Source organism: Terrapene carolina, unplaced genomic scaffold (assembly GCF_002925995.2).
Source record: "Terrapene carolina triunguis isolate 2854851 unplaced genomic scaffold, T_m_triunguis-2.0 Scaffold191, whole genome shotgun sequence".
Classification (NCBI taxonomy): Eukaryota; Metazoa; Chordata; order Testudines; family Emydidae; genus Terrapene; species Terrapene triunguis.
This window is the reverse complement of record NW_020664542.1, coordinates 665,097-681,653: the sequence shown is the minus strand read 5'-3', so window position 1 is coordinate 681,653 and position 16,557 is coordinate 665,097. Positions and strand designations below refer to the sequence as shown.

The 16,557-nt window shown below is 49.3% G+C and overlaps 1 protein-coding gene across 1 annotated transcript in view; it reads left to right on the top strand.

Annotated features, from left to right (window-relative positions):
* Positions 1 to 16,557, top strand: part of LGR6 (leucine rich repeat containing G protein-coupled receptor 6) — a 154,054-nt gene that overhangs the window by 125,946 nt on the left and 11,551 nt on the right. Inside the window, exon 5 of the mRNA XM_026654358.1 lies at positions 6,991 to 7,206. Within this exon, the coding sequence (XP_026510143.1) occupies positions 6,991 to 7,206 (216 nt within the window). The remainder of the gene's footprint in view (positions 1 to 6,990; positions 7,207 to 16,557) is intronic.

Here is a 16,557-nt window from a genome sequence, read left to right as displayed (position 1 = left end):
ACATTATATAGTAGGTGTATTACGGTAGCACCTAGCAGCCCCAGCCACGGGCCAGGTCCCCATGGCGCCGGACGCTGTACAGACACAGAACAAAGAGACACCCCCTGTCCCAAAGAGCATCAACCTGAGTCACTTTGTCAGGGCGAAAGCCAGCACTCACATCCAGCTGACCCCTAGGCTTTAGTAGTTCCAGAACCTTAATTCCAACTTCAGCCCTCTCTGAGGTGGGTTCCTGGAGGCAGAACTGGCCTAAGCTCCTGTACCAGCCCATGGGAAAGGACCAGAGTCGAGAGTCTGCCTGTTTCCCCTGGCTGAAGGCACTCCGCCCTTGAGTCTGTGCTTGCACATTTACGCCTGATTCTCCGAGGTGTTTATTATTGTAGCACCTAGGAAGCCGGTCATGGCACACGACCCCATTGTGCTAGGCGCTGTACAACCACTGAACAGAGATGGACTCAGCCCCAACAAGCTTACAGGCTAACACGTGTGCACTAGTGTGTTAAAATCCTAATGTAGACAGGGCACATTGTCATTTTAACACATTAGCTGGGGAGCCTAGGGTTTACCTCGACCTGCTAATGTGTTAAAACAACAACTTGCCTTGTCTGCAATAGGATTTTAACACATTGTGAACACACCCTTCTCCTAGTGGAGACAAGGCGTTGGAGGGTGTCAGTGTTATGGGCTTTCAGTTCAGCACATTTCATGAGCACTACAAGCCTCTGCTCCCCCACTCCCACCCCAACAACACAACAGGTTAACGATGGTCAAATATTGCCACACCCAGCCTGGGCATTTGTCAGTAGCTCACATTCCTTCCTATCACAGGGAAACGTTCCTCTCTCCTTGTCCGACAAACTCGGGTGTTTGACAAATGCTGCAGTTCCCTGCAGAAATTCGGGGATCCATGCACTTCTTTGATCCCTCTCCTGAGTCACTCCTCCCGGTGTCTAGCTGTCTCCTGAGGCTTTTACAAGGGAGCATCTCCCTGTGCCGGGCTGTTTGCTGTGCTGAGCAGCAGGTGTGAAGCCAAAGATCCCCAGGGGAAGGACTTGATTGCAGGGCTCCGTGTCAGCAGTCTTTTCGCTGCGCCGCCATTCCAACTTGTGTCGTGGTTACACAATTCCGACTGGAGGGGTTTTGGAGGTGGATATGGCTGGGATAACAAAGCCCTTTTGTTTCCACCAAGGGCACCGAGTGTGGAGTTTAAGCCCGGGGTTGATTTCACTGCCTGAGCATCCTTCCGCGGAGGATTTCCCTGAGCCATCTGTGCCAAGAGCAGCGCTGATTGCAGTTCAAACAGAACCCGACAATCTTTTCCATTGGGTCCTGTTCAGCAGCCAATGGGCAGAGAATGTGTTTGTGTCTGGGGCTCGCAGGCCTTGCCCGGAAGTTTGCAAGAGCTGATTGGAAACTGGAAGCAGGACTAGGGGCCTCTTGCAGGTCTGATTTGTGGGCTGGCAAAACTGCTGTGGCAGAGACTGAGCTGAGCCTCTGGAGAATTCTGGGACAAGCCTGCAAGACAGTTTTTCCTCTTTCCCCAAAATACGCCCAATTTCACTCCACCGCGATTACTGCACAACGCAGGCATCAGGAGCTCCCAGAATGTCTGTGGTGGGACAGGGAATCGGACCTGGGTCTCCCAAGTCCCAGGTTAGCGCCCTGACCAGTGAGCCCTCCTCCAACCCATTCTGCTGGGGGCCCTTGAAGTCTAATACTTGCCTTTAATACTCAGACAGGTGTGTACGGTATCCTAAGCCAATCAAGAGGAAGAACATGACCATGTGACTTGGCCTCACACTTGGCTGGCCGGTTGGAGCTTCAGTGTTTGCAGCTATCCAGAAAGGACTGGGTGTTTGCATGCGCACCACCGTCAGGAGCTGGTTTGCAAACGCATGCGCCTGGATTGGAACCCAAGCTGGAGTGGAGGGCCTCTGAGCTGGGTGTCTTAATCTGCCTCGACCCATGGGCCAGGGTCCTCATTCATTATTTGCTAAGTAGTTCTCATTTCAAAGCTCCCACTGAAGCCAACAGGCCAGGTCCTGACTCACGCAAAGCATCCGGGAGCTCTGCCTGAGCAAAGCACCGAGGCTTTGGGCCGTAGACATTACTAAGTTATCAGAAAGGTTTCGCTGCAGTGACATCACCTCCTTCTTTTCTTACCACAGGGAACTTTTTTCCTATTATGGGAGAGTGGGTAACTCAACCGAGCCTTTAAAGATAAACTCAGATAGGAAGAGAGACAATTGCCTTTGAGGCACCAATCAGACATTTCTGGTGAGATCAGCTCCGCGCAAGCTGAAGCAGATATGTACGCAGTTGCAAAGAGACAGCTTCATCACCTGACCTAGCTCCTTGCCAGGAAGTGCAGTCTCAGATGGGAGCAAGAAGGCTGCCTCTTCCATGCCCTGCCTGTGCCATTCCCGGATCCTCAAACATCATAAGGGCAGCAGTACAGAGTTCTCCTTGGGCACTGCCGCCTTCCTTTCAGCCCATCTGCCGGGGCAATGCCAGCCTTGCAAGAGAAAACGCAGAAGGCCCCCCCTGGTTTTGGGTTAGGATAGAGCGGGCAGGGCCCCAGCACGACGCTGCTCATGGTATTTTAGTGGCGTTCTCATTTTCCATAGATCAGAGGCAGTTTAATGTTCTCCATGCTCCTAAAAAGTCTGTGACTCTGCATTCTGTCTGTGAGACACTCCCGGCAGATTTACACACTGTTGTTAAATCTGCCTGTATCCTGCAGCGAGATATGAACTGGGGCAGACAGACAGCAACCCTGCCAGCTGAGCTAATGGAGCGTCCCCCTGGCCTGCTCAGCTGGGGCGCTGATAGGCTTTCATGTACTGTGCAAACATCCGTTTGTTAGGGCGGGTTTCTGAAGCCGTCCAAGTCTCTGTGGGCTTGTCTACGTGAGAAACTTGCAGCAGTTCAGCGTGAACATTAGGATGTCCTAGTGCTTACGGCACTCGCCTGGGAGTTGAGAGAGAGAGAGACCCCCGGTCAAGCTCTTGCTGTGTCACAGCCTTTCTGGGTGACCTTGGGTGAGTCACTTAGTCTCTCAAGCCTGGATCCACAAAAAAAGACTTAGGTGTTGTGACGAAAACCACAGGAACAATATAAAGATCCACAAAACCAAGTTAGGTGCCAGGGCTCTCTATAGAATGAAGGTGGAGAAGCAGGCACCTTAGAATGTAGTAAACATGTGAGGTGGAGTGGGAGCTAGCCAATGGGAGATGCCAGTGAGAGTGCTAAGCCCTCCCCTGCTCTGAGCTTGGCGCCGAAGTCCGGGCTGCAGGGAGGCACCTGGCGCTTCTTGTGGTTCACACACTGGGGGAAGATAGGCATTCAGGTGGTCGATCTGCTATCGGTGCTTGGAGGCCTCCACGCAGAATAGCTGTAGGGGAGAAGAGGAGGACCACCCTGATAACCTTCAGTGCAGGGTTTAGGGCACTCTCACCTGGGAGGTGGCTGATCCCTGTTCAAACGCTTTCCCCCTCCTCTGGCAGAGAGGGACTTGAACTGGGAGTCACCCAGGTCCAGGGTGCATGCCATAATCTTCAGCCCAGTGTTATCAGGGAGGGGGTCCTCCTCCCCCTCCTGTTTGGTGTGGAGTTGGGGCGGCCTCTGAACACACCTACTGGATTGAGCCCCACACGTGACCTAGGCATCCAAGCTCTTGTCTTCCCCGGTTTGGGAACTGCCCTGGGGCTTAGGTGGGAGATAGGCGCCCCAGCACCTAGACTGAGGTGCACTGCCATGCTCAGAGGCAGCAACATAGGCACCAAAGCTACTTTTACTCCAAAAACATAAGCACCGAGCAGTTTTAGGTGTCTACGGGGTTAGGTGGTCGCCAGCGGGAGTTTTGTGGAGCACAGTGGTGCCTAAAAATGGTACTGTGCCTCAGTTTCCCCCATACGATGGGGATAATAGCACTGCCCTACCTCCCAGCCGTGTTGGGAGGACAAATACAGCAAAGATTGTGAGCTTCTCAGATCCTATGGCATTGGGGGCTATATGGGTGGATACGACAGAGAGGTTTAAGGGTTTAAGGTCAGACCTGGTCTGTATTAATATTGGTATAACAGGGCCAACGGTACATCTACACTGCAGACAGAGGTCTGATTGCAGCACTGCAGACATACCTGAGCTAGTTGTAATCTAGCTAGTGAATCTGCAGCAGTTTGGGCTTCAGCGTGGGCGGGCCACCTGAGCGCTCACGTGGCGAACCGGTGCTGCCACAGCGCCGCTGCTGTTGTTACCCGAGCTGGCTAGATTCAAGACATGCTGCAGTCACACTTCCAGTTGCAGTGTAGACACATCCTCTCACAGCCCCTGTGCAGGGGAGTAAAGGACAGCTGACCTGACCCCAAGCTCTGAGACGCAAGCGCTCTGCTACTATGAACAGCTTGGGGGATAGATGGCTCTGGTTATGCTGCGTGACTGATCTGCCTTACTTCTCCTTAATCAAGACAGAAATGTAGGCCCATTTGCTAACTCTGTCTGTATCGATTTAGTGCCTGTCTTCCACCCACAGCAGGGTACAGGGCCGGCTCCAGGCACCAGCGTAGCAAGCAGGTGCCTGGGGCGGCCAACTAAGAGGAGGGCGGCACCTCCGGCCGTTTGGTGGCAATTCGGCAGCGGGGCCGTCACTCCCTCTCAGAGCGAAGGACCTGCCGCCGTAGAATGAAGCGGCGGTAGAGCTGCCGCTGCTTGTGATCGCGGCTTTTTTTGTTTTGTTTTGTTTTTGCTGCTTGGGGCGGCAAAAACGCTAGAGCCAGCCCTGGCAGGGTAGCGTCTGCAGCTGTCTCACCACCATCCCTAGCTAGCAGCCAATCAGTGTTTCCCCTCAGTACCACCGAAAGGCAAAGGATGGTGAAATCCCCACGCACCGTGTTATCGTGTGTAGAACTGGGCTTAACTCTGCCAGCCAAGGCTCACGTACACAAGGACCATTCCGATTAAATTAGTAGTAGAGACTCCAATAGGAATCAGAATCCTAGCAGCTGTCTACACACTGTAAGAGGCTGTCCCTGGCCCGCGGAGTTTACAAACTACATAGTCAAATCAGGATTATCATCCTCCTTCTACAAAGGCACTGCCCCAAGTCACACAGGAAGTCTGTGACAGAGGTGGAATTTGGAGCCAGATCTTCTGAGACTCAGCTCATTTCTTTAACCACAACACCATCCTCCTCTCAGGGTACTTCCCCGTATGTTCTGAGGGATAGTCCACCCTCTGTCTCAGCTTCTTCCTTTCTTAAGGCTTAAAGCTAGAAGGGGGCAAAAAATGTAAATTCTTTTTCCCTGGAAATTTTAAAAAATGTATAGTCTTTTTAAACTCGCTGTGAAATTTCTTTTTCTATGAAAATGTAATGTGAAAAAGATTAGCTTTTGAAAACCGTTTCAATAAAGCGGTATGGTAAGGGGTAAAAGAGATCTGGTTTCCAAAAAAAACCAAGCAATGATATTTCTCTTACTGAAAATGAAAACACTGTACCAAAAAAAATGACAGTTCTTCGTTTCCATTGTTTAGCCCCTCCTCCCCACCCCCCCCCCAAAAACAGAAATTTTCAACAAAACCAAAATTGCCACAAAAAATTTTGTTCTGATTAAAAAGCTAGTAATTGTCCAAAAATGTTTTGATGAAAAATTTTGACCAGGTTTTCTTAAACACAACGTGTGTTTCAGTAAATTTTGGTGTCCTGATGTCTTGAAGAAAAAACAATGTGCCAAACTTTGCCCTGAATTATACTCCATGTAACTGTGTTAACAGGGTATAAACTAGGGCAGAAATTTGTCCATAGTCATTTATCATATCGGTTCCTAGGCAGCAAGACACATTAAACTATCCTGCTTATTTCTTATGGGTAAAAGAGTGAATCTCATTACAGCTAAGGTGAACTTGGAGGATATCACTGATTTTTGGTAGATTTTTGCTGTTGGTAGAGTTTGTCGGAAGAATTTTGACGGAACAGTTTTCTATCGGAAAACACGATTTTGTCAGAATTTAAACATGTCACAGGAACATGTCAATTTCAACAAAATTTTTGACAGGAAAAAGTTGAAACAAATCATTTCGATCTTCTCACTTTTCAACAAGGTTTGGTTTGACTTTATCATTTTGAGTCATTTCGTTTTGACTTTAATATCCAATTAAAAATTAATTTTAATATTATATTATAGTTACAGATAATATTCAGTATAATACATATGTTCCACATTTTATATTATGATGTTTTGACATTATCAAAACGAAATGTTTGCACCTTATTGAAATGAAACAGTTTGACATTATTGAAACAAAATCTTTGAATTATTCTGAATGGAAATCTTTCAGAATTTTTGTTCCTGGGGAAATTTGGAACAAAATCAAATTTCAAAGGCAGAATTTCTCATGGAACAGAATTTCCAGGTTCTGACCAGCTCCAGTCATTGGATTTTCATGACTGTAAAAAGTAGTTGGACTAAGACCTGAACTCCTGTGACCCAGAGAGCATCTTCTGAGATATGGTCTGATGGATGCTCACCGTTGATGCTTCCTCCCTCTTTGTCTTTGGTTTCTGGGTCAGGCATTCATATCTAATCCAGGACTCTAGGAATTCAGTCATTCCTGGCTGGCGGCTGTTCGGCGAGTCTATATGAAATAAGATGATGGGTCTTAGTCCATTTACATTGTTAGAAACACCATCAGAACTGGCAGTTGGCAACCATGGGAGGGGCAAAGGTTTGAATGGGCTACACAAATGAACTACCCTCAAGGTCCCATAAGAGGTGCTGCTAGGTCACGGTTGCAGCACCTGTCCTGGGCAGGGCTTGGAACATTGCACTGTGGCTTCCCCTTGCTTTAATTGCTTTTTACAGACCATCTCCATCTCCAGGGCTGTCAATTTCTCATGAGTCAGCAGCAAGAAACCCACTTAACTAACAATAGAGGCACATCATGCAACGCTTGGTGAACCTCTTACTCATCTGCACTGTTTCTTTCCCCCAGACGCCTGGATGCAAACCTGATTTCCGTGGTGCCCAAGAAGAGCTTTGAGGGACTGCCCTCCTTACGTCACTTGTGGCTGGATGATAATGCCCTGACAGAGATCCCTGTCCAAGCTCTCAACAACCTTCCAGCCCTGCAGGCCATGACGCTGGCTCTCAACCTGATCTGGCACATTCCTGACTACGCCTTCCAGAACCTCAGCAGCCTCGTTGTACTGTAAGCTGTCGACATTCACTATACATTTATAGGCTGTTTGTATTTATGTGTGTGTGAGAATGAGCAATGCCACTCTCTAGTGGCCAGGCCAAGACGATCTGGATAAAAGACCTACTATTGCTGCCACATAAAGGAGATCTCCTTTAGCTCAAATGGTAGCAACCAGTGTTTTGAATCGAGCTGATTTAAAAAATGCTAATTATTTGTCATATGAATTTTTGAAATTGTTTTTCTTTCTAAATTTTCCACAATTTTTTTTCAGTGTTTCAATGAAAAACCACGACGTTTTCATTTTCTGAAAACTGTTTTGTGTAAAAATGTTCTGGTTTTGCAAACGGAAACCTCACATATTTTAATGAAAATGTGTACCAAAAAGTTTCTGGTTTTTCATTTAAAAAAAAAAACTGGAAAATTTCTACCAAAGTTTCTTCAAAACTTTTCGTTTTTTGTCAAAAAGCCTTTTTTTGTTGGAAAGAAACTTTGACCAAAAACTTTCCTAACCACTCTGGGTTTGGGAGGTGACGTACAACAGTTCTGATCTCAGCACTGTGTGTGTGTGAGAGATGAAATGATCAGTGGCTTTGTAATAATTCTAAACCTACTTGGTACTTTCTAGATTCTTTTTACTGTGCAATTGGAATGTAAAGACATAATTTACAGTATATTGAACAGTCTAGGAAAATGATACTGCTTCCAATGACTGCTCCACTCCAGATGGAATACATTTATTTCACAGGCACTGAGAAACAGTAAACACTCTACAATCTGTAATTATATGGCAAACGGATGCCTTGTAATTTCATACTGGGAAGCATCCCTTACATTAACTGGGGGCTTACATGTTATTTGTCTTCTAAATGGAAACTTACATCTGCAAATTAGTTGGCAGTTTATTGGTTGGTGTTGATTAGTAAGTTAAAGTGTAATTGCCAAGTAGCTCAGAACCCCTCTATGTACATGCTATAGTTACAGGCTTGCTTATGGGAAGTAAAATGGAGTGCTACATTATACACGTGTTTTGTAGCCAGCGATAAAGTATCATCAACATTTGGTGCTTAGGGAAAGCTTAGCAATTGCTTAGATCTCAGAAGAAAAAGCGTTTGCTGAAGCCTTATAGAAATATGCACTTTTCAAACTTTTATTAAATATTGACTTCAACTGCTTAGATGGAACGTAAAGGCACATTGGGGAGAAATACTAGTAACAGCTTGAGAAATGTCAGATAATCAGTTTGTTTTCACACAGGATAGGACCAAATGTAGTCATCCCAAGGCACTTACAGTCAGGGCCGGCTCTAACTTTTTTGCTGCCCCAGGCAAAAAAGAAGAGCGCCGCCCCGCCGTAACACACCCCCCAGCACCGCGCCGCTGACCCCCCCCCCCCAGTGCCACGCTGCGCCGCCCAAACCCCCGGAGCGCCGAGCCACCAAACCCCCCTCCCAAGTGCCGGGCCGGGCCGCCGAATCCCACCCCCCCAGTGCTGCGCCGGGCTGCTGAAACCCCCAGAGCGCCGCACCGCCCAAAACCCCGCCCCCCCCAGCACCTCGCCGGGCCGGCCAAACCCCGCCCTGCCCTCCGAGCACCGGGCCGGGCCGGCCAAACCCCGCCCCGCCCCCCGAGCGCCGGGCCGGGCCGGGCCGCCCAAACCCCCCGAGCGTCGCGCCAGGCCGGCCAAACCCCCGCCGCCCGAGCGCGGGGCCGGCCAAATCCCCGCCCCCTCCCAGCGCCTCGCCGCCCCGCCCAAACCCCCAGAGCGCCGGGCCACACCGCTGAATCTCCCCTTCCCCCTCCCCTCCCAGCGCCGTGCCGCCGAAACACCCCCCGCGCTGCCCGGCCGGAAAAAAAAAGAAACGAAAAACCCCTCAACCGCCGCCCCGACCAACAACAACAACAACAACAAAAAATACCGCGAGCGCCCCCTGCCACCCCAACATTGGCCGCCCTTTCTCAGGTGCCGCCCCAAGCACGTGCTTGGTCGGCTGGTGCCTGGAGCCGGCCCTGCTTACAGTCATCAGTTCAACCACTCGTGATGCTATTTGGCTTCAACTGCCTTTCATAGAATCATGGAATATCAGGGTTGGAAGGGAACTCAGGAGGTCATCTAGTCCAACCCCCTGCTCAAAGCAGGACCAATCCCCAACTGAATCATCCCAGCCAGGGCTTTGTCAAGCCTGACCTTAAAAACCTCTAAGGAAGGAGATTCCACCACCTTCCTAGGTAACCCATTCCAGTGCTTCACCACCCTCCTAGTGAAAAAGTTTTCCCTAATATCCAACCTAAACCTCCCCCACTGCAACTTGAGACCATTGCTCCTTGTTCTGTCATCTGCTACCACTGAGAACAGTCTAGATCCATCCTCTTTGGAACCCCCTTTCAGGTAGTCCCCCCTCACTCTTCTCTTCTGCAGACTAAATAATCCCAGTTCCCTCAGCCTCTCCCCATAAATCATGTGCTCCAGCCCCCTAATCATTTTTGTTGCCCTCCGCTGGACTCTTTCCAATTTTTCCACATCCTTCTTGTAGTGTGGGGCCCAAAACTGGACTGTTATCTCAACCTCAAAAGCATGCTGCTCTCATACTGGGAATCCCAAACCTTGGGTGGGAAAAAACTTCTTCGCTATGGTGGGAAAACAGAAGAGTCCTTGACCACAAGACAGAAAGGCGCACCCTCTCGCAGACGGCTGGATATGGGACTTGTGTAGGAGACTAACCAGACATTGTGGGAGATCATTCAGGAATTTTGTGGGGCTCACAAGTGTCCCGCAGAACCAGCCTCACAAATTGCCACCATGCTCACGGTTTCCCCATGTCGGCACCTAGCCCACAGAAGATCTGATGCTCCCCTTGTGCCCCGATCCATGAGCTTGCTCCACGCTCAGCCTCAGACGAGGCTAACAAGCTTTCCGAAACCTCAGCAAAGAATCTCAGCCCACCAGCCAGTAAACTTCCCTACCGCCATGCAAAGAGCATGTGTCTGTCCAGGTGTGAGTAGGCAAACTTGCACACGCAGGCAGAAGAGAGGCTAGCCGCTGCCATAAACTTAAGTACCCTTCTAGTCTGGGAGTTATTTAACATAAGTACCTGTGGGAGAGGGGAGCTAAGAGCAGATGTGGAGGAGTACCAGGAAAAAGCTGTCATTTATAGGCTGATTAACGCTCACAGACGCCCCTCATCAGCAGTTTTGTAGCTGAGAACACGACCTTCCCAGATGCAGCAACGTGCTTTCCTGCTCCGCACACCTTGGGCTTTTGGGAAAGACACAGCTGATCATCCGGTGACGATGGGATGAACCCACAGCAAAATATACCTGCTTCAATCTGGAATAAATTAGGGGCTTCAGCCTCTGCTTATAAATTACACCCCCCACTGAGGAATTCCCTGACCTGTTCCCATTTCTGCTGCAGGTTTGTAATAAGGGTTGCAGAGTATTTTGAAAGCAGGCACCTATGTAATCACTCCACCATGTGTCCCTTCCCTGTCTTAGATAACTGCAGCTTCCTTTGCTGTGAGTGTTAGCGCAGTGATGTTGAGGGCTGGCTTGTTTGATATCGGGGGAGGGGCGTGAGGGGGCTGGGAATGGGACACTGAGACTTTCACTCCGGAGACTGACCCAGCATGACAGGGACAGAATGTCACTTAGCATCTGTGAGTAGGGCTGGTTGAAAAATGTCCATCAACACTGGTTTTTGACTGAAAATTGGGATTTTTGACAAAATAATTTTTTTCTTTTCATTGAAAACCAGAAGGGCTACAACCAGAAATATTTCAATTTGGATATGCTACCACAGTGCATTATGGGAATTGTAGTTTATCATAGAAATGTAGGACTGGAAGAGACTTCGGTAGGTCATCTAGTCCAGGATCCTGCTCTGAGGCAGGACTAAGTATTATCTAGATCGTCCCAGACCGGTGTTTGTCTAACCTGTTCCTAGAAACTTCCAGTGATGGAGTTTCCATAATCTCCCTAGGCAACTTGTTCCCGTGCTTAACTACTGTACCCTCACAGGAAGCTTTTCCTAAAGTCTAACCTAAATCTCCCTTGCTACAATTTAAGGCCATTACGTCTTGGCCTGTCCTCCATAGTTAAGGAGAACAATTTATCACTTTCCTCTTTAAAACATCCTTTTATGTACTTGAAGACTGTTATCGTGTCCTCTCAGTCTTCTCTTCTCCAGACTAAACAAACCCAGTTTTTTCAATCTTTCCTTGTCATCTTTTCTAGACCTTTAATCATTTTTGTTGCTCTCCTCTGGATTTTCTCCAGTTTGCTCACGTCTTTCCCGAAGCGTGGTGCCCAGAACTGGACACAGAACTCCAGCTGAGGCCTCACCAGTGCTGAGTGGAAGAATTACTTCTCACGTCTTGCTTTAGTTATGTCATGTCCCCATTCTCCTCTGTGGGCTGAACTCCCAGGCTGGACTGCATCTTCCAGGATGCGCCAGCACCAGGGACTCGCCCGACACGCTGCCTCCCCTGCTCCTTGGGGCATCATGAACGTACTGCAGGGATTGATTCAGCGGTAGGAGAATGGCTTTTCCTGGTGGGCAGCCTCTCTTACTCTCCCCACGAACCCAGCCGGGAATATCTAACCTGCTGCCTTTCCTGGGGAGAGAGACGGGAGGCCACAAAGACAAGCCCTGGCTGCGATTACCCGGGAAGGGATGGGGAGACGGATTGACCAGGCTGAGATGGTGTTTGCTACCAGGGCACCTAGCCTGTCGCTCCAGGCAGAGAGGTCCTAGCTGTGCTTTGTTCTTTCAAAGGCCTAATAAACGCAGCTGCCTGGAGCAGAGGGTGGGGCTCAGTAAGCCTCCAGCGTTTGTGTGGGGAAATCTGGGCTCTGTCATACCACACCATGGCTGGGAGTTGCAGCTTCATTTCCTCGTGTCAGCGCGACCCTGAGCAGAGCGGCTAAGGGTGACTGGGCCATGAAGTCTGAGCTGCCCTCTGGCTCTGGAGCTGGTTGAAGGGCGTGCTTCCATTGCAGTGCTGCTGGCTTGGTAAACACCCTGGGCCGTCCTGCTGTAGTCACAAGCGGGGGAATTCCTCTGAAGTTACTGCAGACCTACAGCAGCACGAGCGACGCCAGGACCCCCCCGGAGCCCTGTCTTGTCACATGGCCAAGAGTGCTCAACTCCATGACAAACAGCCTGACTCAGGTGCCCATCCCCTTGGTATCAAAGGTTGGCCTTCAGGCTCACTGTGCTTTGCAGCGAGTGAGCTCTCACTCAACCCCTCTGCTCTTCAGCATGGGAGGGATGAAAATGGGGCAGGTGCCACTCAAAAGTGGGTGAGAGGAACCGGAACAGCAGTATCGCCTACCCCCAAATGTTCAGAAGTCCCTCCAGGAACATGCTGCGTATTCAGGGCCCCACAGGCTTTGGGAAGTCGTGGCATTGGGGGGAATGGGTCAAGTCAGGGATCAGCTGCTCTCTGTGCCGGTCATCTCTTGGTGGTCACGTGGGGAAATACACCCTCCTGCTATTACTACCACTGGGGTTCCGCTCTGTGAAGAAGGCTTGCTTCATGCCCAAGAGAGAAGGCTTCCATGAGACACCAGGGGCCTGATTTCCAGGGGGGCAGGGGAAGCTGAGCACCCAAGCTCAAGTTGACTTCAGAGGGCGCTTTGGGGACTCAGCACCTCTGAATATCAGATCCCCAGTGTCTCAAGCTGGGATCCCCAAACTTGGGGTCTTCTGATAAAATGGCTGCAGCATTGGTATGAATCTCTATGTACCTCAGTTTCCCCGTCTGTAAAGTGGGGTTAATGATCCACACCTTCGTAAGACACCTTGGAACCTTTAGTATTAAGAAAAGATATTGCCTAGAGCATCTGGGATCCATGTCTTGGCCTTTTAGTCCACAAAAGCTGCTTCTCTCGCTGAGGGCTGAGCACTTTGCCTGGAGAAAAGTGAGTTTCTATCTTTAGTACCCATAGAAGAGATTAATAGCGCTCTCTGAAATCCCCTGCTGCTGTCAATTCCAGCTGATTTTATTCATCTCCAAACGAGTCTAACCACTGCTACCTGCTGCTCGGGGTTGTCCGGGTGAATTTGCACAGTTCCCGTGACCAGGTGCCTGTACTGATCTATGGCAGATTGGGACTTCGAATGGTTTTTGGCCAAGACCAAGCCATGACAGTCCCCTATGTCATCTGAGTTCACAGTGTGCTGGCGAGATCCCAACTCATTTCAGACTTTGAATTTGATCCAAGGCAATGGAGTACAAGTGACTAGTGGAAAATGAAGCTGGTCACATTGGTCCTCCAAGAGAAAAAATGGAAACTGCTACAGACTAGGGACCAAGCGGCTAGGCAGCAGTTCTGCAGAAAAGGACCTAGGGATTACAGTGGACGAGAAGCTGGATATGAGTCAACAGTGTGCTCTTGTTGCCAAGAAGGCTAACGGCATTTTGGGCTGTATAAGTAGGAGCATTGCCAGCACATCGAGGGACGTGAACATTCCCTTCTATTCGGCATTGGTGAGGCCTCATCTGGAGTACTGTGTCCAGTTTTGGGCCCCACACTACAAGAAGGATGTGGAAAAATTGGAAAGAGTCCAGCGGAGGGCAACAAAAATGATTAGGGGGCTGGAGCACATGACTTGTGAAGAGAGGCTAAGGGAACTGGGATTGTTTAGTCTGCAGAAGAGAAGAGTGAGGGGGGGATTTGATCGCTGCTTTCAACTACCTGAAAGGGCGTTCCAAAGAGGATGGATCTAGATTGTTCTCAGTGGTACCAGATGACAGAACAAGGAGTAATGGTCTCAAGTTGTAGTGGGGGAGGTTTAGATTAGATGTTAGGAAAAACTTTTTCACTAGGAGGGTGGTGAAGCACTGGAATGGGTTACCTAGGAAGGTGGTGGAATCTTCTTCCTTAGAGGGTTTTAAGGCCCAGCTTGACAAAGCCCTGGCTGGGATGATTTAGTTGGGGATTGGTCCTGCTTATAGCAGGGAGTTGGACTAGATGACCTCCTGAGGTCCCTTCCAACCCTGATATTCTATGATTCTATTAAATGAAAGTGAATTAACAGAACAGGTAATCATCAAATGATCCATCCCCTGTCACCTATTCCCAGCTTCTAGCAAACAGAGGCTAGGGACACCATCACCATTGATTCTTGTTCTGCCTTTCTCCCCTGGATCTAAGAGCCTGTTGCACCCCATATTTTCTCCCCATGAAGGCACTTACACACTGTGATCAAGTCACCTCGTGATCTTTTTAATAAGCTAATCAGATTGCATTTCGTAAGTTTCTCACTCTAAGGCATTTTTTCCAGTCCACAAATCATTTTTATGGCTCTTCTCTGCACTCTTTCCAAAATTTCAATGTTGTTTTTAAAATGTGGACACCAGAATTGGACGCGGTATTCTTGTATTGGTCTCACCAAGGCCATATACAGACGCAAAATCACCTCCCTACTCTCTACTCCCCTGTTTATACATCCTAGGGTTCTTAACAGACTGGTATCATTGGCACTAATTCTTTCCCCTTTTTTGTAGTCGTTGCACTTAATAGGCAGAAAGACCGAGCTGCTCTCTTCCCCGGAGACTTCCAAGCGGCGGGGGGAGCCTGTACTGCTACTGTCTGTGCCGTGCTTATTGCTAGACACAGGACTTTGTTCTCCAGGGCTCCTTTCACCCACAGGAAAAGGTATTTGAAAATAAGAGCGAAAAGGAAAACGAGACAATTTGCCAGAAGACTTCCGCAAAGAGAATTTGGAATAAATCCTGTTTTAATCGGGTGCAGGGCTACAGCCTGTTTAGAGAGCTTTTAATGGGACGAGAGACCCCCTGTTGGGAATTGCTATTTGTTCTTTATTGGAGGCAGGTGGCTCCTGTAATTTTTTCCTGATGTGCTTTTCCAGTTTCCCAGACTGCAGGGTGTGCCAGCCGCAGATGCAAGGCTGTCTCTCGCCTGGTTGCTTTTCTGATGGAGAGAAACATGTTCAACAACAAATCACGCCTCTTTTCAGCAGGGTGCATGTGCTCGTCTAACTCCGCAGCGGAGGGAGCCCATTTCAAAGTGCAGACAGCAACAGTGATGCATGCTACTCACATGCCAATATAAACTCTCAGTGCATCCTTCTGGATGCCACGCCAGTGGGGAGACCAACTCTGACTCCTCAATGAGTTGGATCCCTGTTTCAGGCAGATCCACTGGATTTTCTTCTGCTCCATCACTTGCAAGTTGAGCTATTGTAACTCTGCGTGTTACAGGTCCCCCTCTGTGCTGATCCCCAGAGGATACGAAGCGATCAAAGCTGCAGCGTGAGAGCCTGGCACGCTAGCTCAAGCTGTAGCAACTCATGCTTCAGCTCTGGAGGCTTCTGCTCAGTCCCAAGTGTTCTGGTTGTTGTGCAATTACTCTCCTCTGTACAACGTGAGTCTCGAGAGCTGGGAACATTTCGGGGTTCTCAGCATGCCTGGATGTCTCCCCTTTTTCAACAGCCTCTGAAGAACCTTGCACCCAGCATATGCCAGCAGCTAAACGAGAGTTGGGGAACAAGCTTTCTGATGCCCCTGTTGGCTGCAATTTCTTTTCCCATTATTTATTTGGATGTTTGGTATTTTGATTCGTGGTCTTTTACAGATAGATTAAAGAAGTTGGGCTTGATCTTCCCCTGGTGTGAATCAGCCTCACTCTATTAAATCAGTGCATCTCTGGTGGTTTCCACTGGATGAGGTTCTGGACCATACTGGGGTCTAAAATCATGAACAATAGCTAGGATTGGATTTTGTTTGGTGTAGATTCTTATACCCAGGATGGACTATGCTCTTATTAATCCAGAAGTTAATAGGCTAGAGGCAGCAGTGCTTAATTTGTGCCAGGGCTGAGCCCCGGCACCTCTAGGGTTGGCAGTTCAGAGCCCCGGCACCTGTGGGCTTCCCACGTCAGTTATGAAAATTAAAAAATGGCTTGAGCCCTAGCACCTCTTTCATTACAAATTAAGCACTGGGAAGCAGGAACCACTGGGTAAAAGCTCTGGCCTGTGTTACACAGGAGGTCCGACTAGGTGATCATAATGGTCCCTTCTGGCCTTGGAATCCATGAGCTGAAATTGTTTGATAGGAGAGTTGGGCTCAGGTGAGCTGTGTGTGCCAGCGGCGGTGCTCAGGTGAGCCGGTGTGCCAGCAGCAGAGCTCAGGTGAGCCGTGTGTGCCAGCGGTGGTGCTCAGGTGAACTGTGTGTACCAGTGGCAGAGCTCAGGTGAACTGTGTGTGCCAATGGCAGAGCTCAGGTGAGCCGTGTGTGCCAACGGCTGTGCTCAGGTGAACCGGGTGTGCCAGCAGCAGTGCTCAGGTGAGCCGTGTGTGCCAATGGCAGAGCTCAGGTGAGCCGTGTGTGCCAACGG